This window comes from Protomyctophum parallelum, assembly GCF_964188405.1.
Source record: "Protomyctophum parallelum genome assembly, chromosome: 10".
Taxonomy (NCBI): Eukaryota; Metazoa; Chordata; class Actinopteri; order Myctophiformes; family Myctophidae; genus Protomyctophum; species Protomyctophum parallelum.
The window spans coordinates 17,455,407-17,483,378 of record NC_139704.1 but is presented as its reverse complement, the minus strand read 5'-3'; the positions used below and the strand labels follow the sequence as shown (position 1 = coordinate 17,483,378).

General features: G+C 42.9%; 1 protein-coding gene across 4 annotated transcripts; it reads right to left on the bottom strand.

Moving 5' to 3' along the window:
- Positions 1 to 58: 58 nt before the first annotated feature.
- On the bottom strand, positions 59 to 27,905 carry LOC310865350 (spastin-like). Of its 4 annotated transcripts, none has more exons than XR_014569816.1 (18): positions 27,592 to 27,905; positions 27,223 to 27,306; positions 26,811 to 26,894; positions 24,851 to 24,999; positions 24,619 to 24,752; positions 24,423 to 24,516; positions 24,233 to 24,307; positions 23,951 to 24,022; positions 23,760 to 23,835; positions 22,825 to 22,916; positions 22,071 to 22,150; positions 21,129 to 21,171; positions 20,903 to 20,982; positions 20,738 to 20,808; positions 20,612 to 20,652; positions 19,814 to 19,959; positions 12,822 to 13,947; positions 59 to 205 (listed from the first exon to the last, which is right to left on the bottom strand). XR_014569816.1 is itself a non-coding variant. In XM_083774418.1 (17 exons), the coding sequence occupies exons 1-16, from the start codon at positions 27,707 to 27,709 to the stop codon at positions 19,834 to 19,836; spliced, it is 1,419 nt and encodes a 472-aa protein (XP_083630544.1). In that variant the 5' UTR covers positions 27,710 to 27,905; the 3' UTR covers positions 15,546 to 15,648; positions 19,814 to 19,833. The 4 variants fall into 4 exon arrangements, 2 of the variants coding, with proteins under 2 accessions (XP_083630544.1, XP_083630543.1); XR_014569817.1 differs by lacking the exon at positions 59 to 205 and adding an exon at positions 345 to 435; XM_083774418.1 differs by lacking the exons at positions 59 to 205; positions 12,822 to 13,947 and adding an exon at positions 15,546 to 15,648.
- Between the last annotated feature and the right edge of the window lie 67 nt (positions 27,906 to 27,972).

Below are 27,972 nucleotides of genomic sequence, written 5' to 3'. Positions count from 1 at the left end.
ACACACACACACACACACAGTCTGCGTGTAGATCACAGTGTTCACCTTGTTTCCCTGCCCCAGCCACCACAGAGCGTCTCTGCTGGCCCTCAGGATGTGGAGGGAAAGGGCTGCGGTGCCGCTGCCAGATGCCTCTGGCTCTTGGCGGTGCTTCCGAGCCCCTCCTCGTCAAACCCTTCCTTTGAGCCCCAGAGAGAGAGAGTCTCTGCAGAGAGAGGGAGAGCTGTGGTTGGTGCAGTGAACCTCTGACCCCAACTGTCACCCATCCAGGAGAAAACACTGCTCCCAGTCAGCACATAATATACCCCACCTTCCATGTCTATCTAGGCTTCACCCTCAGACAACACGCGACACAGCTCCGGTTCTGCCAGTGATCCCTGCGTGTGCTGCCCGTAGAGACAGAGGGTGGTTTTCTGACGCAGCTGCGGTGGGTTTCTGCTGGTCAGAGTGGATAATGTGATAATGGTTTTGGGAGGCGATGCACAGCAGCCTATATAAAGATGCACACATGGCATAATATTGCAGCTCACATGGTGTATGCAAAGTGAAGACTTATTTCAATCTTTTTTTCCTTCTCTTCTCCCTGATTGTTTGTATAATCCCTGTCATTGCCAACTCCTACTGTGTGGTCTGGGGAGGGCGTAGAACAACCACACATCTCTTCTTCGAGTCACAAGACGCTTCTTTTCACCTGACACTGACAGTGCAGAGCAACACTGAGAGGATGTAACGCAGTATGCGGACGGAAATATTTCAGCTGATCAGGCGCCCCCGACCAAAGGAATGCTAGTGTGGTGACAGAGAATACCCTCCCCTGCTGTCTTCCCAGACGTGAACACAGCCAATTATATCCATTGGAGCGCCCAGCCAAGCCAAAGGCATCTAACCCCAGTCACCACTCACCAGGGTGGGCAGGCACTTCACCCTGTATCACCTGGATGCTCTCATGAATAATCTTATTAGGAATGTCAGCCTTTGTCAATGAAAGTGAAGAGATTAGCGCGTGCGTTGCAAGCTAAGTATTGACAGTAGTCATCATGCTGTCAGTGTTAAGGACAGTTGTCTGTGAGATTACAACATCGCTAAACAGAGAGGCCAAAGGCCACAGGGAGGTTGCCCATCGGACAGGTGCAGACTCACAGCAAACTGTGAAAACATTTTCTGCCAATGCAGTGAGAGCAACACTCCATCCATTGTTGCAATCAAAGTTTATGCTGCAATCAAGTTTAAGTCTTTTTTCTGTAGCATCTCTAAACCATAGTACACCATGCAATTATGGTCTATAGTTATGTTTGCACACAAGTTTTATCACTAAACCAACAGTAACACGCAGAGCCACTGCACAACGTATACTCATGTGCAAGGACATCTCCTTTGCCGGAAGGGGTAGCCATGATTGGCTTAACTGTCTCCTGTGTATTTTGGCACGTGTGGTTAAAGCGTGGCAATCACACTGCAGCTACAGTAGGCCACTGTACGATCAGACTTATGATGATTGCCTCTCTAACTAACTCTCTCTCTGTATAGCAAAGCTGGGGATGTGAGGTAAGAAAAACAACAACTCACAGTTCACCAAATGGAAAATCACAGACACAGATGCTATTATGGAGGTGTGTGTTAACGTCCATGAGCTGTCTGAGGGCAACAAAGCTTCTCTTCACAGACGACATAGGCCAGGTCAAGAGACCAATATAGGTTCTCCTTAAAGAGGTTCACTTTCAAAATGGGAGCAATGCTCACATACTCATACGTCCTCTCTCTCTCTCCCTGTCACTGAGCATGGGCCCTCAAATACACAGGGAGCACTTGTGTAAGTGTTCCACACAGGAATAAGGAAAATGGTTTGCCTGTAACTCCTCTGGGACAAACTGTGCAGGATATTGACAATTGACTAAGCTCTGTGGATGTCCATCATACTCAGTCAGTAGTTTCTTTAACTTTATGCCCATCTACAATCTTGAGATACAGTACCAGGCTGTACAACTCTGCCAAGGAAGCCTGTTTTGAATCTCTGTTAAGGGACATTTTTCCACGCCCCTGGCAATTACTTTATGTTTGCTCATAGATGAATGTGAAAGCTCTAAGCACGTTCCCCACAGCAAGCCTTGTGGATTGAGTATAACCTTCAGTGCACTGCGTGGGCATTTGGGGTGTAATAAAGAGAATGAGAGATGGGTTTTCATCGCCAATGCTAGTTCTCAGAAATGGAACATTTGCCGCGAGGAACATTCACCTGGTTTACATCTGAAGATGGCACCAATCCAGCATCAAAACCCTATAAATCAGAACCACCTGCCCACACGTTTACACCCAGAGGTCTGGATCTCCAAGCAATAATATTGCCTTTGGTAAATGGGAGCATCACTTTCAACAAGGTGCGATATTCAGCACAATACGTGCATATAGTGTTGATGGTACACTAATACTCCACCTTCACACTGTAGTCTATACCACTGGTTCTCAACATGGGGTCCAGAGATCCCCAGGGGTCCTTGAGGAGTTTCCATGGACCAGATAGAATATTTGATGGTTACAGTATAGGAACCAAGTGGACCCCTACATGTCTGCAAATCATGAGAGTGTACAAATGGAATGAAATGGACCTTCACTTGTGCACTCTCAGAGTTCCTGGACTTGACCATGTATGGTAGTTTGCCAACGCCTCCACCTCTGTGAAATGTCCATGTTCATTAATGGATCCAGTGGTAAACAGGATATGGAGTTTAACAGCTGGAGTTGATGTTTATACCACTCCAAAGAGTCATGGTATGGCTCTGAGGTTGGATAACTTCTCCTGGCAGGGCATGGGTTGTTGAAATTTAGACCACAGCTCATACAGTGACCTAGCCAAAGGTACAAAGACCGGCCTGTTTTCTTTCTTTCTTTTCTCTTTCCCCTTGCACCAAAACAGTCCCCACGTTAGACGTGGTAAACCTGCAGATGCAGGCATCACTGCTCAAAATACTGTCGCTTAGCAAAACAATATTTGACAAAAAATGCATGGCCAGATCGAGTTGAACTACCACTGATGCGAGAATCAATTTGAACGTTCATGAAATTGCACGCGGTTAAGGGGATAATTTGTAACGATTACAGCAGGAATGAGAATGGCTGCTTTGTTGCATGAAAGGGCATTCTGCATAATAATCCCAAAATAAACCCATAATAAAGAACACTCGAATAGTGCAGCGGTGAAAACAAACACTGCATAGCCTAAGGACCAATGTGGATTGGTCTGTGGCTCAGGATCTTTGGCACTGGACCACATACAAACATTTATTTAGGCACCGCTTCCACATTGCAATTTCTCCTCCAGACTCCATGGTTTATTTAAGCAGGTAACTTAGGTCTCATTTAGGGTAGAATACATGACTGTCCCAAGGGGTCTGCACATCAGCTTTGACATCGAGGGATATCTTGCCAAAATATAAAGTGATTTCCACGAGGAAATGGAAATGTGTAAATTAAGCTAAACATCCTGTTGGCATGTAGACATAATCATGTGTGGACAATAAACACATACACACGCGTGTACGCGCGCGCACACACACACACACACACACACACACACACACACACACACACACACACACACACACACACACTTAACGGTAACCTACATAGCTCAGACTAACATCTGAACATCTAATGTCTCAAATCCCTGTCCCTTTACCCAAAAACGAACCCTAACTTTAGCCTCCCACCGCATCCCTAACCATAACGACTGAATGCTTACTCCTAATTTGGACCCCGACATGGATATTTACGTAATTGTAAGTCTTTTTCTTTTTACCACAGACATGACTCTTTTCCTCATGATGACCAAAACAATGGGGTACTTTTGGTACTCATCAAGACAGTAAAACACACACACAGAAAGAAACGCACACGTTTGCACTAGCAGTACAATAGCTTCAGTTTCCAGGGCAACTTGCCATCCTCTCTGTCTGGCCAACTTGTTGATGTCTGTGGCATTTACTTCCACATAAGCTCAAGTATGGTATAACTGGCAGCCCTGTATAGTCCTGCTTGGCATGGGCGAGAAGGGAATGGATGGCTGATCCCCTCAGCCCCACTCCTTTGTTTGAGTGAATGGCCTGTGTGCAGACACTAGACACTGGATCCCCTCCTCAGACCCTTTGGGAGCAGAGAGAGGATTAGTGCAATGTCTTCTCTCTGGAGCTGCAGCTGCAGTGGACTAAACCCTGAGTTAGACTTTGTGTTTGTGCACTGTGTCACGCACATAAAATAATCGATAGCTCACGATGCGCCATGCTGCGATGCACTGTGAGCTTGTAGATCTGCTATTTACAGCGTGCGACACCGGCCCTCAACTAAAGGCCTATTCATAGTCTGGATTTTCGGTGATGAGGTGACCATCGCTCTGGTGGTGAGCTGACCACCGGAGCTGAAATAACATTGAGCGGTGGTGAGTAAAAACAGAGTGGTTTGCTCTTCACTGTGGCGCGTGACGTCATGTTGTAGTTTGGTGGTCACCCCACCACCGTAAATCCAGACTATGTATGAGCCTTAAGACTATGGCGTGTCACCCCCCCCCCCATCTCTCTCCCCATTTCCTGTCAGCCTACTGTAGTATATCCCTCAATAAACAAGAAATGTTCACATAGTGACATTTGTCAGGTGAAAGAAGCACTGTCTCTGTTGTTTCCGTCTCCCTCCCCCCATATTAGTCTGATTATGATTTTAGTAATGTGTATGTTTGTGTGTCACAACCTCACGTGTTTGCGTTCGTTTCCGACGTTCTGTGTATGTTCCAATGACTGTGTTTTGATGTGGCTTTGCATTTGTGTAAAATAACTGTACTAGTGCACAACCTGTATTGTGAGGGAGGGAGGGTGCGGGGTCGGAGAGGAGGAATCTGACTGCCCTCACTGAGAGAGGTAGTGGGACTTTCTATCTGCACATGCATTCGCATCGCTCACATTTGATGCGTTTATTTCGTCGTTTATTTTCCATATGACTGTGTTGTTGTTGCGTGCTGTCGCTGGTGTCAATGTGACTCTTCATGCCGTGCACGTTGATGCATGTAGTTTATTTTCCACATGCCTGGTTGCTGGCGTCAATTTCCACATGGCTAGTATTATGTTGAGTCTTCATGCCGTGCAGACGTTGAGTTTGTGACTCTGCATGCCGTGCAGTCGATGGGATGTTATGGGTTGTTTCCAGTGTTGGCAACTGTCTCGACAGAAATAAGCTAACCAACCTCCAAAAACCAGGCAAGCAACTGTGGGTAAAAAACAATCCAAGTTTTGGTGGAAATAAGCAGACTTGGCAACCCTGGAGTCGACTAGGTCGTGAATTGTCGCGTACATTTCAGGGGCTGTTGTAGGTCAGGTTTCACCCCATTTTTTTTTTTATAATTCTTAGCGTCTGAGTCAATGTTGGCTAAATCAATGCATGGTTAATAAGTCATCAACATTAAAAGCTTTTGTTTGAAAATCAATCACTACCTTTTGGCTAGAATGTAAAATCAATCTGTTCCTTAAAATTATTTAAACACCACTGATAAGGTAACTTTGCTCACAAGTGTGCTGGATTTCAGTGTACTTTGGAAAATGGTTGGCAGAGATTAACTGTCAAGTACTGGATACCGCAATTCATACTCGGTGACATAAATGACAATGGAAGTTGGCGTCCACAGATTTGAAGCCGTCACTCAGGATCAATGTCAGATCAAACAAACCATTTCAAATCTCCTTAAAAAGCATGACCCCCGTCGGCAACAGTTAAGTTTTAAACTGTGCGCTACAGGCCCGCAGGTCAGCCGTTTGCCCCGTGTGTGACGGGAGGGGAGCTGGGGTTCCTAGGGCAGAGCGTGACCTGCACCCTCAGCCTCAAGATGCTAGCTTCACCTGATGATCCATGACACACGCCAGTTTGGGCCTAATTAAAAAGGGATAGGAGTTGTAGGACGTCTCTCAAGCTGATCTGCTGACCGCTGAGTGAACAAGGCATCTGTCTCGGCTAAGCGCTGACCTTGGGCCTCCTCAGGTCAAGACATCACTCGCAGATGTTCAACAAAATATAGTTATCAATGTCTCAGTCAAGCGTATATGGGACTTTGCAGACACAAGGCGAGGCAATAAGGGTCCATCCTCATGGTAGTGAGGAAATCCAATACATTACATTTCTGTGCATCCTAACGGTTCTTGACAAAGCTGTACCAAGGAGATAAAGTCAATACCATTGTTAGTACGTTATTTACTTTACTGTCAGACATCCAAATACAAAGTTTAAAACTTCACAAGGAAAAGGCCTGGCCTCTTCCTGACGACATGGGACACATGCCAAGTATTCGCCATCGTGACTCATGTCAGAGTTCCACAACCAGCTGTAGTGCAGATGGCATGAACTGGGCTCCCACCAAAAAATACTAGCCACATGGTATCGTGTTTACACTTTACAATGTATGTGTTTATAGGACAGCTGAGCCCTGCAGATCAAACGGCTTAAAGTGCTGCCTCTTGTGGTATAAATCTGTTCCAGGTGCCAGTTAAATGTACCTACTTCTTGTTTCGTGAGAAATGATATAGAGGACCACTGTATAGAGATACTGTACACCTGTTAAGACTGATCAGAAAGGAAACCCATGACGAAATTCAGAAATCTCATAGATTATGTCTGGCACTGACAGAATCCTAAAGGTGCAACTCTAGTAGTGAATAATGCTCGATTCCACACTCTCTGTAAGCCATGGTTGCTTGCACCTTGTGTGATGGCTTATTCCATCTCATGTTCAGATTAGCATTCAAGCAAATGGTGCAGCTCTTTGTCCCAGAATGTTCTTATCAATTCATGGTATGACAGGCAACAATGCAGCAAAACACAAAATGTGCCCCCCTAGTCCTCTGCCGCAGTAATTCCCACAAATCCTTTATAAGCACAGGTTGGAAAACGTTAAACGTGTACGGTTTCCCTATCCTTCAGGCATGAATGCCACATCAATTAGCTGTAATACTACCAGGCACATTGCAGACATGGATTTACAGTAATTACCCAGTGATTTGTACAGGATGCTGCAAGGAGATATGCAATTGACACGCAATATTATGCTACTTACATATCAAAATCACCATTTGTAATGCTGAATATACAAGGCGCTCAATCAATCTCACCTCCTGTACACAGTTTATAAAATGAAGGCCTGAAGGGGTTTCGACAGGAAGGTAAAACTACCATTCTCGTTAACATCGTGACTTTTCCTGTGATTCATCTCTCCGCCATGCCTCCTCTATTAAGTCTATGTTTAGCTTTTATTTGCTTATCCTCCATCAGCCATAGTAAACACAAGCCTACAAGAGTTGTAGGCTTGTGTTTACTATGGCTGATGAGTTGGTGCTCTTGGAGAATTAGCACAAAAGGCACCACAACAGAGATGGAAGAAAAACCCAGCACAGGGGTGGTGGGGTGGGGGACGGCGGGCGACTCTGATGCAGTGGATAACAAGACCTCTGTCTAGCAGGTCATGTGACAGGGGTCAGCGTCTGCTCCTTAACAACATGACCTCCAGACAACAGGAGACGGGGGGGAAACAGGACCCGAGTGGTGTCACAGTGAGGCTCCCTCTCTCAGAGCCTGGTCCAGGGCCAAAGTCATGGGTGTCTGAAGAACCCTTCACGTCGTGCCGCTACCTCCGTTAGCACCTCTGTTATTCAGAAATGAATTGTACTGTGTGCGCGGACGGGCACTAAAGCATGTCTATGTTATTGCGTGCACTTCAGGCTGTATGTGTATGTGTGGGCGCGCGTGTGTGGTCATCAGTGGCGCTATGAGTCACCGGGAGACTGCTGCGAGACAAAAAGCTGAAGGAGGCAAGGAGCCCCAGGATTGTTCCTGGGCGCACGGCCAAGACGGCCTCGCTTTGAAACATTCTAATGGAACTGAACTTCACCGTAGGCTTGTTCCGTCATGATGTCAATAGACTTTGATATCCTGCACACAACGGGCACAAACATGCATTCGTCTTTAGAGAGGTTCCCTAATCGCTCCCAAGCAAATATCTTGCGTGCGACATGATATAAAAGATAGACTGTGTGACTCGCAGAGCATGAAATCCATCGTGACAGAGAATTAAAGTAATTCATTTCTGGTTGGATTGGTGATGAAAAGGTTTGATATTAATTCCATGTGTGTACAAAGAAAAGAAGCGTTCTTCTCCTGTGAGAGTAGCCTATACACAAGATCAAAAATAAAGCTTTCTTCTCCTGTGAGAGTAGCCTATACACAAGATCAACAGTTGAGGCTGTAGATTTGTTTTACAGTCTTTGCTAGATTATATTTACACAGCTGCTGATGCTACAATAAATTCTAAGTGGGTTTTCTTTCTTTTTTTTGGGGGGGGGGGGGGGGGGGGGGGAGGAGGTCATACTTACAAACAAGCCATACATTGGAGCGTCTCAAATACAGGTTGGATAAGAGCTAATACTTGTCAAGGGACAGTGGAAGATGGCCTTGTTGTTTAACACACTGAAATTCATAATGATTGAGAACCATGACTCTAAATTGGGTAGGTGATCTGAAGAAATGACTTCAGCGCCAACAGAGAAAACATTCTCAGGGAATGATATCCAAGTGTTCCTATTTCAAGGAGAACAATTTACTTCCTGTTGGCAACGGATACCCGGACAGTTGTCTTTTTCTTTCGGGTTCTGTTTGCAGTAGTGGAAAGTAACATTACTTAACATTTACTTAAATAAGTACAATTTTGAGGTATTTGTACTTTACTTGAGTATTTCCACTTTCCAGTACTTTGACTTCTACTCTCAGATGCAGATATTGTACTTTTACTACATTTATTTGAAAACTTTTGTTACTAGTTACTTTGGAGATTTTCATTATGACAAAACATACAATAACCACTTCAGCAGTATATACATTTCGGCCAAAGATTTTTATAAACATTTTTTTTAATACTTTTGTACTTTTGAATTCCGGACTTTTACGCCCTAACCACACCAAAGGCTCACCATGCAACTCCTTGGGTCAAAACGGTTGCAAGGAGTTACATGGTGAGTGGTGACCCTTTGAAGTGGGTTGGGCCATTGAATTCCATGAGTTGAATCACTTGGGACAACTTGGGATGACGTGCGTCAACGTGCAACAGGACGACATGTCACTCCGCTGGGACCACGCTAAAACCGTTTGTAACGGAGTAGTTCTACGTTGCAGAATTTATACTTTTACTTAAGTAAAACATTTGAGTACTTTCTCCACCACTGTCTGTTTGTACTATATCTAGTCAACTGTAGATGCTGGAGGACACACCATTCAGAAACTGGCAGCACTACAAGAAGATCTGCCAACCTGTTACTCTGCACATCATTTCTGAGCCTTTAGGGTCTTCAGTTGATGTCAAGCCAGGAGGAGTAGTGTTTTCTTTTCTATCCTCCACCTCCAATACCTGCATTTTATTTTATTTTTTTAAGATTTAGGTCAACAGGGAGTGACACACTCAAAGGCTGCCAGGATCGGGACTCGAACCCGCGACACGTGATTGAATCAGGCTACATTGGAGGAGCATAGCTGCCCGGACCACTAGGCCAGCAGGATGGGCCATACCTGCATTTTCAAGGCATGATTTTACTTAATCATAGCTGCATATGCTGCATAAAAAACTATATGTTTTGAAAATAATAATATACCTTTGGTGTTGCTGCTACTGAGCTTTAGCGATATGCATTGTATTGTACTGTATTTGTACATTTTGTATGTCTTACTGATTAATTGAGTACAATGGACCACCATGGAAACAAGCTCCTGGGTTATCCTTTTAGCATAACCTACTCGTACTGTTAACAATCTTGTTAATATAATATTCAATCAATCACAATGTGTGAATAAGTAATTAAAATACATAAAAAAATATCTTTAAATTGAATTTCATAATTTCCATTTCGGTTAAGCAGTAAGCTATATATGCTTAAATGATTTTGATTTATATTAGGATACATTTGCGCAACTATAAAGATGAAACGTTGAGTAGGGAAGGCAGGGATTCTGCTTTACCCCTTAATCATCAAAAGAGCTTCCGTGCTTCATGACCGGAAGCATTTGGAAATTGTGGGAGGTGCGGAATGGCCATGCGAGACTGTGCGTTCGGAAATGCGCCCTGAACGCACTGGTGTGCTCTCTTGTCGTTAAGTTTATTCAGTGCACTCGGTGCGTTGTCGTTCGAAAATCCAGTGTGCTGCGCACCGGGTGTGCCGAGTGCCCGCACTGAGCGACCCTACCCTGAAGCTGGGGTTGTCCGGTGTGATTCGTGTGAATGCGTCACAGCTGTGGTCGTTCGTAAATAAGGCACACTGAATGCACTCTGTGACGTCACCGCCCACCACACTCGACAAACTGACCACATTCCCGGTGCGCATTTCAGAACGCACCCTAGGGTTAAGACAGCTTCTACAACAGGAACCTCATCAGAATAAGAATATGTGGCCATAAAAGTTCACAAACTAGGAATTTGTCTTGGATCGTATAGTGATACGGTCGTACAGTGAAATTACATTTAGAGTCTGGGCTGAACCGCAAACATCACAAAGTCAGCAAGGATACTCTAGTTCTAACTACCATCTGTCTGGTGTGACTTGATAATGTTCTCAGGAAGTGTGGTTTCAAATAGCTTCAAGGAGAAGTGTCACCAACAAGCAGAACAGCTGGCTTGTCATGTCAAAGTGCCATAACCAGAATACCTAAAGGGCACACAATTGTTCCTCATCCCATCTGTTTTTTGACATTTTTCAAAGAGACTGCAACAATTTATTAACAACCAGCTATAACCACCCCACTGCTGATAGAAGTGTGGTGTGTTACAGTAATGATTATGATTATGGCAAACTAATGACACTAGAGACCGTAAATGATTTTTCTCCATAACAAGAAGTCAGCCCGACTTTAATCTTGGATGGAGGTGGAGGTCAGCGGTGAAACTCACAGCAGTTTAAGTTGGGCGCTGGCTAATTGCTCTACAATGAACCTGAGTGGCCCAGAGGTGAAGGTGATCCACCGGCTCTGTCTTCACATGAACGACCCCAGGGAAGGACAAGGGATAAGATAAAACAAACAAAAAAACAAGTGGACAAGCGGAGTGTGAGAAGAGCCGAGTGTCAGACAAGACAGACAGACGGAGCATTACTCTTGTGAAAACACACACTCTTCATTGCACTTTCACTTTTCATCAAGTGTTTTGGCGGCTCACAGGCTGAAGGAATGCACCCCGGGGCAGCCTGCTGCTCACCCTGACACATTACCACCCCACTAACCCCCTCCCGCTCAATCCCAGTCCCACCCTATGTCCTGACATGTCCACCACATCTGTCCAACAATGCAGTGGTTCTCAAAGCCTTTCATATCAAGGATCCCCAAATTGATGTCTTTGTGCCAGGGTCCCCCATAAGAGAAGATTTGTCAAAAATATTAGAAAAAGAAAATAGCCGTTCGCCAAATCTCAAAACAGGTTGCATCATGACGGGTTGTAAGCTTGTAGATTTTAGCTATTTACAAATAAATGGGAAATAAGGCATTTATAGGTTTCGGTTTGCTGGGGACCCCTGGAACTCCCTCAATGAACGCTGGGGGTCCCCAGACACCTCTTTGAGAACTGCAATGTATCCCGAGAATCATCATCTGGGATGAATGTTGGTCCGAACGACTTCCCAGTCCCACTTAGCACAGCACATCCTCGGGTCATATGGGACTGCCAAGTCAATCCGTTGGACGGTGACCACGTTATGTCTGGGACAGCCACAGGCATAGATTTGTCATACAAAGCTACACTGACGCGACTAGTGTCAAGTCTAATTCAGCTGCACTTTCTATGAACCTGCCGTTTCAGGCTAGGATATGGCCCCGTCATCTCCTCAGCCTCACTTGCTTTATTGAGATTGATACCTTTACAGGTCATGTGTGGGCATGACAGAGAGCTTGATTCTTCTCCGTCCAGCCCAGTCTTTTACAGCTTTGTGGCTGCAGGCAGTCAATGAGAAAACGCAAATGAGCCGAGTTCCCTCCAACAGGCATACAGTATGTCCTGGTGGTGAGGTTTCCATAAACATTTTACATAGCTTCCTGTCCCGTATCACCGACGGGCATACCATCTCTTCCCTCCCTTGCTATGAAGCACTTACATGAACTAAAAAACAACTTTGCAAGTTGCTTCCCTCATACACCCTGTAAAAAGCAGTGGTATCCCAAATTAGACATGTGCGTTGCCAGGCCTGCTATTACTGACCTAACCACAAGCCATATCACTCTCCTATACGATTCCCCTGGGCTGGCACAATGTAAACCCAAATCAACCAGCATTGACACAAACTAAAATACTAATTGCTCAGGGATAAGTCTCGGATAGACGATATTTTCAACATTCAATGAGAAGATTTCAGAAAATAAGAACCCTAAACTATACCAGAAGTGGTTTCTAGCAGTCCGAGATGTGATCTCCGAGAGTGCAACACATCAAGCATTGACTGCACAAAGTATCCACTGAATATTCTAATCAACATCCACAGTGTTGAAAGATAGAGTGAATATGTGTACTATGCGCTAAAATAATTGCCCCCACCCCTCCCTCTATGAATGTGCGGTTCATTGGTGTTGTGAAAATATGGTCACAGGTTTGAGGTTTTCGTTGCGACTTACAACAAGCATCTAAAAATTTTATCCACAAAATGGTTCAACCGCTTCTTCTATCTAGTTCCACTGTGTTGTCATGGAATAGGAATAGCAATATATCTTCTTAAATTGATGAATGTGGCACTATGCAATTTGTAACAAATAGTCAATTCATATTCTCAGAAACTCACCGCTTTGCTTATGAAAGAATCGATCGCTGTCATCTAGAAGGTCCTCGGTTCGATTCCCACTGGGGATGCTGTCGGCGGTGGGGCGTGTTCTCTCCTCCGCGTCATCAGTGTCCATACCCTAGGTGGGGTTGACGAAAGGGCCTTTCTGTGGAGTTTGCATGTTCTCCCCGTGTCCCCTAGGGTAGGTATCCTCACAAAAAAAGACATGCCGTAATCCAGGTCTCTATACTGCCTCCCCGTGGGGGGCAGTATAGAGACCAGGATGGAGGGAAAAGGAACTGGCGCCTGATGGAAGGGAAAGGAACTGGTTGGAATAATGTGTGATTTCCACGTGTTTCCAACCAGGGAAAGTCTCCCCTGTCAGGTTAAAAGAAGTGGTTTGGACTCCTCATGCATTGATGGGAAGGTCGGTTCAGTGCTCTCCCCAGGTTGGCAGAGGGAGTGTAGCGCCCAGGATTACATTAGACAATTGACACTGGGTGAAAACAAATGGGTTACAAAAATCATAGGAAACAAATTAAAAAAACTCATTCAATAATTTGTATCTGTACCATTAAAAGACCTTCACAAACATGTAATATACCATATGATGCTAAACTGTTTGTTACAATGACCAAAATAAAAACCTAATTAAAAAAATAAAAGACCTTCACAAATTCACAAAAAGGTTATAAAGGCAGATGAACTGAATCCAAAGTCCAGAGGCAAGAAGTGTTGTAACGTCAATTGAATATCTCTTTAGAATATCGATTGATTTTGCAGATATGAAATCATTATTACAATGTTTTCATACAGTACAGCTGTAAAAACTAACACAATAAATAAATATGTCAATCGAAGATACAGGCAGTGCTCTTTTGAAGGTATGTGAATCTGAATTGATGGTGTACAGGTAACAGTAATGAATAGACAAGTCATAGCATGTCTTTCAATCAAGGTTGATCCAATACATAGTTAGAGTCTTGGGTAGCAGTGAAATTAAATGCCTGAGATGACAGCTCTTCACAGTTTGACGTTAACATCGTCATGATGACATCTACTGTATGAAATTTCACAGAAACATGCAATTATGTTCCGACAGCAAAACATCCCACTAGAACACCTGTATCTCTGAGATAAGGTCAACCTGAAACACACACAAAAAACACTCTTTAAAACCCAGTGCTGAGCTCTGCCATGATATATTACATCAAAAATAAATACATGACAATCTAACTGTACACTGTACTGTACACTGTCACTTACTACAGGGAGAACAAAACAAAAGTTTAGTGACCAAGTGATTTTACACCTGTAGATGATTGACAAGTTGCCTTCCAAGTTGCATGCCAGGGATATGCATTTGATTTACCCAATTGACCATTTTCCCATGGCCCCCAACTTACACCCATTCTTACATCATACTCAGAGGGTGGGAAACACCCCCCATGTATAATGTAAATGCAAAATGGCCACAGCGTTGGTTAATATGGTCAATACATCCACTCATTGGAAAACAGAATGAGTGATCATTTGACAACACCTCTGGTACGGCCCACACTGTAGTCAGCAGAATATTCCACACAGTGCAGACAGCGCACACACACACTGAGCAAACAGACCCTGAGTGTTCCTCTAAGTAGCCCTTTATCAGAAGAGTTTGCTATGGGGGGTGCATGTCGAACCAGACGACCACTACTGCTTGAGCTGCAGGGGATCATTGATAGTTTGTGTAGGATTTCTATGGGGTGTTGATATCATCCGTCACTAGTGTGCATACACCTCGCTGTAGTCTTTCAATCCGACATAAAATGTACTTTAGCAAAGACAGTGCACAGAGACTGCATGTGCGTGAGCCGTGATGCACAGTTTTTAGAGTGCCCGGGGAACGCCGCCATTTTTTTAACAAAAGCCTGATTGTAAATTGTTTCAGCCAGCGATGAGGGATTTCCTTCAAAAATATGGGGGTTAGGCTTTTTATCACCCTGCTCTTAAAGGTGTTTCAGTCCGTACACAGTGGAACGTGTTCAGGGCCGGCTACTATGAGCAGCAAGCACTGACTATTACTGTTCCAATGGCATGCAGAACCAATATGTGTATAATATTTACCTTTGGAGTATTACCTTTCTCTCTCATGGGACGACAGAAGCCAAATCTAAGATTGTATCCAATGGCAACATCTGTCTTTTATGAGCAAATTTATTTTTCTTACACACCATTTATTTATTGTGTGGCCGGGTGCGAGTGTGGATCAGGGTGTTACTATTTATTTGCGAGCGCGTGCGTGCGTGTGTGTGTGTGAGAGAGAGTAAGAGAGATGGGAGAAATGGTACATGCATTACGAACACATAGTGTATAGTATATATTTTCTATATTTATGATACTGTATAAAGAACCCAGCCTTTATTTGTCATGGGTGAGGGGAGTGAAAAAAGGAATGCAAGGGTGATACCGATAAAGATATTTTCCCTAGGGGTCACACTGCAGATGACCTATCAGTGTGAAGCTAAATTTCCGCTGTGTGTTGAACTGGAACCAAGGGCGACCTTGCTTCTTAACCACTTAAATCAAATGAAATCCTATTATACTTCTTTGACCAGGGTACCCCAGGGGTCTAAACTCTGGGTTTTTTCTCCCTATACACCTAAATCTCATCTGGGGCCAGGCTCAATCATTTGAAAACGTTGATAAACAGCACACCAAGGAGATGTATTTTTAGAAAAGTAATGCCTGAATTATACTCACGAGTCACAACACATGGCAGTGCGATGAATGGAGAGCTTACTGAGAATGTGCTAAGTCAACTATAACGACAGGCCCCCCCTATCAACACGTAAGGCACTCCATCCTGCAATAGTGGAAGAAACTCCTTCCATGATATGTAAAATAGACCAAATAGAACCAAGGTGTGGTTGGACTGTGACAATGATGGTGGCTTTGAGCTGTGCAGAAATAAGTCTAAAGATTTCTAAAGTAACTTGAAAAAATAAAAATGAAAAAGAAACATTCATTGGCCCAGTAAAACTATGCAGGGTGGGACAGCAGCCACATAAACTTCAGGCAAAGGCAACACCACTGGCAGGGGCATTTTAGACAGGAATTTCAGTGAAAACCAAGGGAAGTGCACTAAAACCAAGAGTGACCTCAAGCTGCGTTTGCCAAGCCAGAGACAGCTGACTGCATGTTCTGACAGCTGATGACCTCGGTCCATCTTCAAGAACTTGGTATGTTATTAGTTGTTACGAGGTCTATACAAGAGAATGCAGTGTATAATCATCACCATGACCTCTCGTTCCTACATGCATATACATGTTCATGTTGGGGCTCTCTCAAGTCTATTATCTGACGATCACCATCTCATTTTCCCCCCTCTGATATACATACTCACACCTGCAGTGTGAGTACAGAAAATGGCTTTTATTGTCATTAATAAGAGATTTACTACATACATTCCGTTTAAAACCATAACCAACCCTCACATTGATTCACGATTTGGCCTGAGGCCACAATAGGGAAGCAAAGTTAATACACTACAGTTATTTTGTCTATGATCCAAGAATGCACAGTAGATAACCCCTATACACTATCATTAACGTTTACACATGACTGCATTCATACCAATAATGGACTGTACTGAATGTACTGTTTGAATATTGTGTTTATTTTTACACCAGGCATTAACATAATTTATAAAGATATTCTGTTCCACTGAATAATGTAAAATAAAAAATAAAATGTTGGGTGGGCAAATGAATGAAATTAGAGGAGCCCATACTCAAATCATTGATTCTGTATCTGCAAGCTTCAAACCTGTTTGGTGTTATAGGCCAGGGTATACAAAATATTAAAATTTTGCTATTATGTTCATACTAGTCAATGGAACTAGTAAACAGGAGGAAATAATCTGATGAGAAAACCTCACCAAAGCATTAAATAATTTAAATCCAAGTAGGTTATGCCATGGTTGCAGAAATGTGCTGTCCTCTTGAGGCAAAAGACGGTAATTACACTTTTGCATGGCATGTCCTTTTCACAAGATACAAACTGTAAACAAATCATCAGAATTAGCGAATCCCTCCTTTAAAAGCTTTTTAATGATATTTATATTACCAGCAATGATTTTGTATGCTGTACACATTACCGGTATTAGGCCCAACTGTCTGCCTTAAAGCTGCAATCCTTAAGTTTTAGGTCCTCTCTCGATGGAGAGGTCACTGCAGCTCAGTGAAGGCCAGGTGAGATATCAGGCTTATGAGCTTCAGGCAAATAAGCATTTCTGTTTTGTAGCCCAAAACAGAAATCATTAAACACATTAGTTCAGAGTTCGATGTTACTGAAATGCATTCATCGCATGGTGGGTAAACCTGGGAGAATATACACACCGGTACATTGTTTTTTAAGAAAAGAATATGGCTTTTATTGAGGTCATCATTTACAGAGGATGGGGAAGGCAAGTGTTGGGCGAACGTCATACTTCTGTTTCTGTAAATGTTTCTGCTGACTGTCCTATAATATAAAAAATAATAAAGCGAATGCTGAGCTCCTTGACTAGACACTCCAGGCCCGCGCCACCTTTGACTGCAGATAAAATGAACCGCCCACTGCCTTGTCGTTTACTTTTAACAGGTTCATACTATAGTTCTTCTGGATCTCCACAGGGGTGAGTGGAGATGTTTAGGATCTGAGGGGAGCATAGGTCTGTGGTGAAACATCAGCACCATGGACAGCTCCTAGTCCTTGGCCAGCCAATTGAAGGGAGGCATGTGCCAATTCACCTACGCTACGGTATAGAGCAGAGGTACCCAACCACCGGTCCGCGGGACATGTGCCACTGGAACGCGAGAAGGGAATCCCAAGTTTTCCCGTCGTAAAAAAGAGGGGGACAAACACATTAGTGGGCAGGATTGGCCGTCGCGCGTAGGGTGCGACCCTCAATCACCCATCCTATATCTCTTTTTGTGCTTACTGTGTTTCTGATTGTGCAGGGGGGGGGGGGGGGGGGGGGTCGACGACGACGACACATCTTTCTGCACAAAATGTAATTCCTGGAAACTGTTTCCCGACCTTCAAGGATTCCAAAACAGCAGTGAAAAGTTGACTGCTCAGCTGCGGAACAACAGCTGCAGCCTATTTTATCACGATCGCGCTAATGAAACAAAACGCTACATGGTGACGGTACAGGATTATTATTTCATGTCAAAACTTTGTGTTGTGTTTTTTATTATTCTATTGTAAAGCACTTTGGTACAACTTTGTTGTTATTTAAATGTGCTATATAAATAAAGATGGTATGGTATGGTAAAACATTAAAGTATCAAAATATGATGTTACCCAGGTAAAGTAGGCTAATGCCTCACTCTGCGTGTTTAACTAACGTTTTCCACAAGTAATTTATGAAAAAGACATAAGACTGACCTTTTTTTTATACTATCATTGTTGATATAACGCCATTTAGGTCAATGATGTTGTGATGTAATAATATTGCAGCGGGTAGCCTATTTAATGGCCAGTCAACTGTCTTCCGTGAGAACGTTAGGTTTTGGTATGATGACGCGAGATACATGCATGTTATTCTTTTGTAATTATTTGTTCGGCCCAAAATATTGTATTTGTCGTCATGATTTGTCACGATCCCAGTTGGCTTTCTTCAAGGCTTACAGATGTTTTAAATAAATACTTGAAACCTTGAAATGTCTATGGGAACAATACATGGGGAATTATTTCCTGGGCCTGTCGTCGTCATGAAAGGGGGCAGGACTGTGACGCTCTATTCAATCACAAATGGACCCATCTCGGACCATATCACTGTTACTTACTCCCTGGTGTTACAGTCTACAGTATAAGGCACTGGCGTTTTAGTTCTTTGTGAATTATAGGAGGAGTAAATTACCTTCTCTCTTCAAACTAATAGGTGTCTGGGATGAACGTGGTGTTTGGGATGAACACAAAGTCTATCTAATATATAATTCACTACAAACAAAAGACAGTGGGGGTAAACCCGCTGGCTAGGGCGTGTGAAGCCCAGCACACACCGGGTGCGCAGCGACGCGGCAACGCCTGGAAAATAGAACGGTGGCATATCGGAGCGTCAGGCGAGGCGTGAACGTGCGTCGGATGCCGCCGGTGTGGGATAGGTTCATTGAAAATAACGGAGGCGGCTGTTTTGACGCGCGGCGTTCGCAGACGGTGTGTGTAGGGCTTAACACAGAGGCTCTAATGCCTGACAGAAAGTCACAGGTTCCACCTCCGGGCCGGGCAGACGTCTGCTGCGGACCACTCTACTCTACTCTACTCTACTAACCCTAACCCTAACCCTAAAAAACTAAAATTTAAAAGACCGTGTGAAAAGGAACTCAACTAAACATCTTAGATATTGATACAGCACTGAGCCAAACTCCAGAACTATACAAACTATACAGCAAATGACAAAAGCTCAAAACAAAGTTGTACCACCTTACCACTCACTGCAACACCTTAAATGTTGCACTTGAATTCATCATTGCTAGGAATAACAAAACTCCTAATCATTTAAATATAGTTTTGCTCTTGTTAAGCTTGGCCTCAATTCATCAACCATTGGTATATTGGATCACAAATGTGACAAAAACGAAATCTCCCCATTTAACTGCAACTGCTTTCCATTGTGTTATGGAATAAATGTGGACACATTTGTTTACAGGGATGATTTTGCATGTTAAATTTAAACACTGGTAGGTTTTCAGGGCATAATTTCACCATTGGCTCCCTCTCATAATATTAAATTTGTAGCTACAACTTTAAAACCTTAAAAAAAAAGTTGGGAAGGCAGTACCATTCTACACAGAAGACCAAGACAGTATTCGCGTTTCAACTTTATGGTCTCAGGTAGGCAAGTAGTACTGCTTGAAGCTCATAAGGACAATATCCCCCCTGGCGCAGCAGGGATTTTCTCTTGAAAGAGTAGTACAAGTTTGGTCTCCCACTCAGGACAACCGGGGTTCGAATCCCGGGTAGGATATGCAACTTGAACTTACCAATTGCAGCTTTATTTAGCTCAGCAAGCTGTTGTGTCACCAAAGTCTTTGTTCCACCGTGCATACAAATCAAGAGTCTTTTGGTGGACGCTGGGTTTTATACGTTTCAAGGAATCTTCAAAGTCTTTAAGTTGGATGTTCCGCACCTGCACATAGAAATGAACATAACCATGGCTGCATAATTGCTGAACATTTGTGTTGTAAATATTTTTGCACAAACTGGGCACACTCAAAAACCATTAATAAATAATACTAATTTATAATAATCCGTTTAGGATTTTTCATTTATGGTAGTCAACTACAGATTTAAACAGCATCCTCATATGAGTAACTACTTAAACCCCTATACTACTTTGACATATCCATATTTAGTTGAAACCTCTGCATTTGACTTTTCTTTTTTTGGGCATGAGCGAACATTTTTGAGGGGTGACAAGGAATCATACGCAATTCACGGCAGGAAACAGATTGTGTGTACATGAATTAACAGGCTTCAAAATAAAAGCGTTTTAGTCCGCGCATAAGATACAATTAGAAAGCATGTTATATTTTCTCATTTCCAAGTAACCTTTCACGGGCCGGTCAGAGTCAGCTCTCTCTCTCTCTATATATATCTATATCTATATCTATATCTATATCTATATACACACACACACACACACACACACACACTAGCCGTTTGTCATAACACAATATCAATATGAATTCAAAGACCCTGTTGTTCTTACACATAAATACGGTAGTATAATTTGGTTGGCCTTTTTTGTTTTGTTACATTTTGAGATTTTATCAACTCACCTCACTAGCAGCCATGTTCCGGACTTGTGTTGGTCCCAATTCTGTGTTAAAGATCATTGTATTACTCAATAAGAAGTCAGAATATACATACGATTAGGCTAATATCAGCAACTACCGTACTCTTACCCCTAATTGGCCCAAGTGCAGCATCTTTGGCTAATGAAGTCAGATCACTTCCTGAGTAACCCACAGTCACTCTAAAAAGCAATGTCCAAGAATGAACACAAAATGTAAAAAGAAAGCACAATGACATAGAATAGTAGTTGCATGCAATGTAGGACTGGAACTCACTTTGCTAAATGGCCCATCTCTTTTTCCTTAATTGGATTCCCATGCTTTCCCAAAAGATTTTTGAGCAGTTTGAATCTTGTCTGAGAATGGGGAAACCACACCATATGAATTATATACGTAGTCAAACATCTTCGCCTTTCAGATTTCAAAAGGTATCAAAGACACTGCAATAACTGCACGTTTCATCAGTAATATCAAAACACTCCTAAGTCTACTCCATAGTTACCTCCTCATTTGGTAAGGCCACATACACTCTTTTTGCAAAGCGCCTGTAAGATAAACAGAAAATAATGAACCAGACTGAAGTCGCTTGCACAAAAACAAGGGGGAATTTCACAAAAATTAGATACATTGTGCATCGCCGTCTTAAGGTCTGATTAAAAAACGATATGAGTTAAATCTGCAATTGATATTACGGGGGTCAAATTATGACAGGCAATTCCTGCTGTCAAAATATGACCCCCCAGTCAAAAAACACTTTGTTTGAAATAGACACTCATGCTTTCCAAGGTGTTATTTGGGCTGGGAGGAGGAGTAGGAGCACAAACACAAGTGCAATTTGCCCTTGCCGATTGCAGTTATCCATGTGGCAAATTATAAATGGCTTTGTAACGTACTACTTATTTATGTGCTGATGCATCTTTGACTGTCACAGAGGAGTTTGTGGAGCTGGTGCCAAGCTGTTATGTATGCCTATAATAATCCTGAAAATGGACAATTACAGTGTAGTAATAAAACACATACTTTTATTAGAGCCAATGGACTCAGCCGTTGGCAAGTTGGTGCTCTGAGGTCCAGAAAAAAATATTTTACATGACCCTCCACACTAATGTCTGCTGGTTGAGCAGATGGACTGTTCTGAAACAAATCTTTTCAATTTGCACGTCTGGTGGAAATGTGACTATTCATGAATAACACTGCATCACAAAAAGTGCTTGGATTGGGCCAGTACTGATTGTACCCGTACCAGTTCTGCTGATGAGTTGGCAGCTAAAAGGTGCATTTCACCCTTCATGAGTGATGGAACAATAACAAGGTTTACTTTTTGGTTATTTGTAGATGGTTAGCAGCCGCAATAGCTGTGCAATAATTTTGTGAATTAATCTTTGAATAACATGAATGACTATGTATGTATGTATGTATGTACGTACGTACGTACGTACAGTACCTGAGTACTGCTTCATCAAGCTCCTGAGGTCTGTTAGTAGCTCCCATTACCAACACTCTCTCATCTCCTCCTGACTGCACCTGAAAACCAAGATCTCTCATGAAAGCATGTCATAGGTCACTAGTAAAATAACAAAGCTCCTGAAAAGAATGTGATTAATGCATACAGATTTCAATGTAAAGCATCAGCTGCCCTGACTATAGAGCATCGCAGCATAGACATGGTAACGCCCCGCTTGCCTCTGATTGGCCTACCGACACTGCCTGTCCTCCGAGATGCGAGGTTACTCCGTGGTGAGAAATAATACTAGAGAATGACAGAATGCAGCCTTGTAACTAACTTGTACGTTTTTCTGTAGAAGAGGCTTGATCAAGAGCTTTGATTGAATAATTGATTGAACACGTACAGTGTACTATATGATTTGATTTGGGTGTGTTCTAAATAAAGTGTTGATTATCATGTATTAAACTAGGTTACACTAGGTTACAGTTCTCTTGTATCATAGTCATACCGTACTTTTTTCCACCGGAGTAACCTCGCATCAGACTATCTAGCATAGCTATATCCACCTCGGAGGACAGTCAAGACAGGACGGGCAGTGTCGGTAGGCCAATCAGAGGCAGGCGGGGCGTTACCATGCCTATGCTCGGACACAAACGAGATATACGCAGTATACTCAGGCAGCTTCCTAAGAGCAAAGTGGCTGCCATGTGAATAATGGTCAACGGATGGCAAATGTGTTAAGTCTTCTTACCCCATCAAACTCAATGAGGAACTCGGTTTTTAATCGACGACTAGCGTCATGTTCTCCTTCCCTTCTTTCACAAAGCAGGCTATCAATTTCATCTGTATGAAAACAAAAACAATAAGAAATATAAATTAGTTCAATTATATTGCTTCTTTTTTGTCGTTAGTCAGTATTTTAGCTGTGACGTGAGTGCCCCTTCCTGAGATACTTCCGGGTCCTACTTTTGTGTCGCTTTTGTGTCCCCATAGAGTTATACAGTGACGCTCCGTCGGACTAAATCTGAGACGAAAACAACCACGAAAGTCTCATTTGCCGCTTTCCTCGAAACAACAAAGCTGCGCTACTCTCCCAAATCTGGCTGTGACAGGCCGTCTGCCCCACATGGAATACTATCGCCATTTTATTTTATTGTGTCAACTAAATCCTCATTAATGCAAACTAGATTCAACATACTCAAGCCTGCACACTTCTAAATATGCCCCCGAAATATTTTACAGAGCAAATGGACTGTTGCCACCTTCAATAATAATGATAATAATAGTCTTTATTGTCTCCACATCATATATTTTTGTTGTCATGGACACTTGTACAAAACATACAATAATTCTACTCGAGTTGGAAGCATTAAGACCCATTTTAACCCTCAATGGCTTCCTTTCTGGAAAATAACGTCGTTGTAAAAAGATTCACACGTTTAGATATTCTATTTACAATGAGATGCGGACGGGAGCTGGTGCCACTTGGACCCGGACATAACGTAGCACTACAAAATGTGTCGGACTTAAATACTGAACTGTGTTCATATAGATGCTCGACAGAAGCCGGATGGACCACTGCACAGTGCATTCGAACCCACAGCCGTGGTGGTGGTAAGATATTTACCACCACTAGAAGTAAAGAAAACATATGTTTTGTTAGCATTTGAACAGATGAACACTAACCAATAAAGATGATCGAAGGCTGTAATTCCCTGGCAACAGCAAACAGAGCTCGTACAAGCTTCTCACCCTCTCCCACCTGTGATGGCGATAGCAAGACCAGACAATTATGACGTTTGTCCCCTACATTCACAGTACTTGAAGCCTATTGTGGAGTCCTACATACAAAACCTAGACTTCAAGTGTTAACTTACATATTTAGAGGTCAAACTGGCAGCACTGATGTTGAAGAATGTAGCCTTTGACTCCACTGCAACTGCTTTAGCCTGGTTAAAAGGAAACGACAATGAAATCAAGGGCATGACAACCCGTTACTGACAGGATAAGATCCAAGAATATCTGCCAAGTGTCTAAATACACAATGGATGTGTACATTCATTTTGATGTACGCAGTTAGAAGCGCTACGCGTCGCACCGTAACACATTTTGATCTGTATTAAATTGCTATTTTGAGCTGGAAATGTCATGTAATTTACCAACATGGTCTTCCCATTTCCTGGAGGACCAAATAAAAGCAACCCACGTGCTGGACTTCTCAGGCCAGTAAACAGCTAAAATGTCAACATAAAGCAACAACACTGAATTAGATTTTGAGGTGTGTGGTACAAATGACACCAGACTACCAAACAGAAATGTACAATATTTATTTATTCTTTAAGTGATTACCTCTGGTCTTATTGAAGGAAGGATGACTATCTCCTGGAGGGCTTGCTTGGCCAAATCCTGCCCAGCAACATCGTCAAAGCAAACAGTTGCACCACTGTGGTGGGGGGATAATAATAATAATAATTCATGCTGAGTTTCACTGTCAGGACAATAAAACCCCATTAAATGTGGTAAGAAGAGCCTCCCTCATAAATACCTGTCAATAATTTCATTAAGAATCAAGTTGGCCAATTTGCTGTCCACATTCTTAAAGTTTTTCATGTCTGTCTTTTTGGGCTGCTTCACACCTGAAGGTTTTCCATTTTGGACTTTTCCCACTCTTGGTGTAACCTTGAGGAATATTAACACACATGTAAATCCATGACCTACCAAAAGCAATTGACCCAACTGTATGATACACAGCTGACGTTTAAAAAAACTAACATCACCTTAACATCACAGGTTCTGGGAGCTGGTCTGAAACTAGTGGAGGGTTTGATGCATGCACCGCCTGCTCCAGTCTGGCTTTTCAGTCCCGGCTTTGACTGGGGTGAGACATTCTGAGGATAACTTTTCCTTTTAGATGCCAGTGTAGCTTCTGTGAAAGGAGATACGTTTTAATATTGGGGCAGCATTCTTTCAGAAATCATTAAATATTCAATTCAATCTTGAATAACTGTTTGAGAAGGCCTCAATGATGAAAAATGTACGATTCACAAAAACCAACACTAATTTATTTAACGACTTACAAACTGGCGTCCCTATTTTGGGTATGACTCATTATAGGCGAAAATGTTCACAAATGGCAGATCAACAAGGTCATAGGCCCTCACGAGTCGTGACGCAACGTGTTGAGCCTGTAGATCGGCAATTTTCACTGTGCTACACTATTGTACCAATGTAAAATAGGGCTTAAATAAGAAATTATAAGTTTAATATCAGTAACAAAGGATGGACGGAATTACATCTAGTGTAAGTTTATTCGGCTAACTACACAATAAAGCTCAGCTAAATTAATTTCTATATAAAAAGACAATGTCAACAAGACAGAAACTTTCACAGAAATGGGATTATTTACATAAATAAGCACTCGTCCCCCTCTGCAAGTGAAGGCCATATAAGTTTATATTTAAGTGACTGATTAAGAACAGTACACTTAAAATAGTGAATACGGCAACTATCAGGTAGGTATCATCAAAGGGTTGTTTACCTAGGCTTAGTAGATAAAGAAATGGGGTCAAACTCCATTCACAAGTACTAACTGTATTTGGCGATGTCAGTGTGGGACTTGTGTCACGACGAGGTGAACGGCTTTGCAGGAATGTAGTGTGAGTTCAATGTTCATTCATACATAAAAGACAATCCTTCACGAATGGAGGATGGATGGAGGCAACTGTTTGTGGAGATCCGTTATTGCAGTATGTGGTCCATAAATCACTATTGTACATCACCCTAAGGTCCAAAAGTGAGTGATTTCTGTCTGACAGAATACCCCAGGGATATCATTTAGCATAAGGTAGGTAGTCATCACAGGTATTCATCACCGTCAACTGTTTTTTCACAACTCAACACCTGTGTCTACTGTCTAGCCCCGTTTGGAACCTCACCTTCCAGCCTCCGTTAGCATCGAGAAATGCCTTTCGCCTCTGCTTTTGGAAGGCTCGACCCATTTCGACTTATGCAGGCAGAGGGATAGCCCTCCAAGCAGAACCCAATGCTACTGAAGTTTCTGACATTTGCAGTATCCTGCCACCTGGTACGCGGACATACATAAAACATAAACAACATGGATAACGCCTGTCTGCGCTCTTTGACGACATTCTTTCGTGTGAGGGTTTCTGAATATGTATAAGTACCCATACATGCTGCTGCGAATATCTCCTGTGGCGCGGAAGCCGTTAAGTATTTTTAATCTTTGTTTGACCGATTTGGTCACTTTGATTCTTCTCTTCCTTCATTGTTTATTGACACCTCATTGTACCGCCTATCTGGCTAGCTAGTGGCGCTATAGCTATGACAGAGCAGATCAGAGGCAGGGACGTAGCCGGCACAAGCCAACCGCACACCGGGAGGCGGTACAATAAACGGTAAACAAACAAGAAGCGGAATGTATAGGTACTTAAAGTTCCCGAATTCAGAATAACGCAAACAAAAAAAGGCCGTCAAACGCCGCAGATTCGATCATAGAGAGCATGTTTATGTCCACGTTCCAGAATTCCCATACGGAAATATAGTCATGAACAGGGACCCTACATAAAACTCATCAAAATTTCAGAAAAGCTTTATGTAGGGTTCCGAGAGGGGCTAGCAGAGGGATATCCTGACAGTGACACGGAACCTCTTCTCGGAGCTGACAGTGAAGGGTGAGGTTCCAAACAGGGCTAGCCTGCGTCCACCATGCTCACTTACCCAAGAGTGCAAGTCTTTCTTTTGCCATGGTAAGATTAGTCACCATTTTATCTTGAAGTCTCTTCGACCGATCATACTGCTCTCCTAAAAAAAAAAATCACACACGTGTGAACTGAGTGGTGCAATTCCCCCCCCCCCCTCTCTCTCTCTCTCTCTCTCTCTCTCTCTCACTCATTAGAGTCACTACCCCTCTCACTGTTTCTGGCGCCCCCTACTGCTATTATTAAGTCACATACTCATGCTCACACACACAGACACACAGACACACAAACAGGTACGAGGACATTGCAAGCTGGTTGTAGGAGTGGTTGCACCACTCAAAAAAACAGAGCAAATTTCACATTACAGTAGCCCTACACAGACAGTACTGTTGTCTCTAGCTGCATACATTAATTAATGATTCATACATCACCTTGTCCGGTGACCTCAACTGCAATACCCCTTTCAAGCTCAGCGATGCCTTTCTTGTACCACTGAACAGCTTCATCCTTCACACCTGCCATTCCACAGAGCATGATGTTATGACATGAGTGAGTGACTGACTGAATAAAGCATAATATGACTGTGTAAGAGATTCTCTTTGTTTGCTGATGGACAAACTGCACTCATAATAACACCGTTGTGCTATTGTATGTGCCACTGTAGGCTATTAGTGTATAACTGCTTCCCCGTGCAGCTGCATGGGGAATAAAGAAAGCTAGCATTCCACATAGCATCGGAGACCACAGGCCTTTTGTTTTCCAAATAAAATAAATACAAGACATAAAAGACAGTGACATACCTGTATCGTCTTCATCGATCCTTAGTGCCTGAGATATGCATTCGAACGCCTTCTTGTGATGACTTTTAATAACTTCACCGTTGTCTTTGCTCCTACCAACACTTGTTTTGGCCGACATGGTTCTTTGAAGAACACACAGCTGACTGCTGAGTCAGCGGGAGTTGGACACAGATAATTGTTGTTTGTCCGCACAGCTGGGACGTTGACGTTGATTCCACCAAGAGACAGCGAACCGATACAAAAATAATAAAAATGCTGAAATATTTACAGGGAAGACCAAATATTACTGTGCTAAGTGTGCTTCTTCTGTTGCTTAATTTCATCTGATCAAAAACAGTTCCGGGGTGGGCGGGCCAATGGTGTGTTTACGCCTAGGTTAAC

What these genes read in the sequence shown, in the direction of transcription:
- LOC310865350 (XM_083774418.1), bottom strand. Translation starts at nt 27,709, where the DNA reads ATGTCGGCCAAAACAAGTGTTGGTAGGAGCAAAGACAACGGTGAAGTT. An exon ending in GATCGATGAAGACGATACAG is followed by an intron (nt 27,307 to 27,591) that starts GTATGTCACTGT and finishes GTGGAATGGCAG; the next exon opens with GTGTGAAGGATGAAGCTGTT. An exon ending in GCCTTCGATCATCTTTATTG is followed by an intron (nt 22,917 to 23,759) that starts GTTAGTGTTCAT and finishes GTTTTCATACAG; the next exon opens with ATGAAATTGATAGCCTGCTT.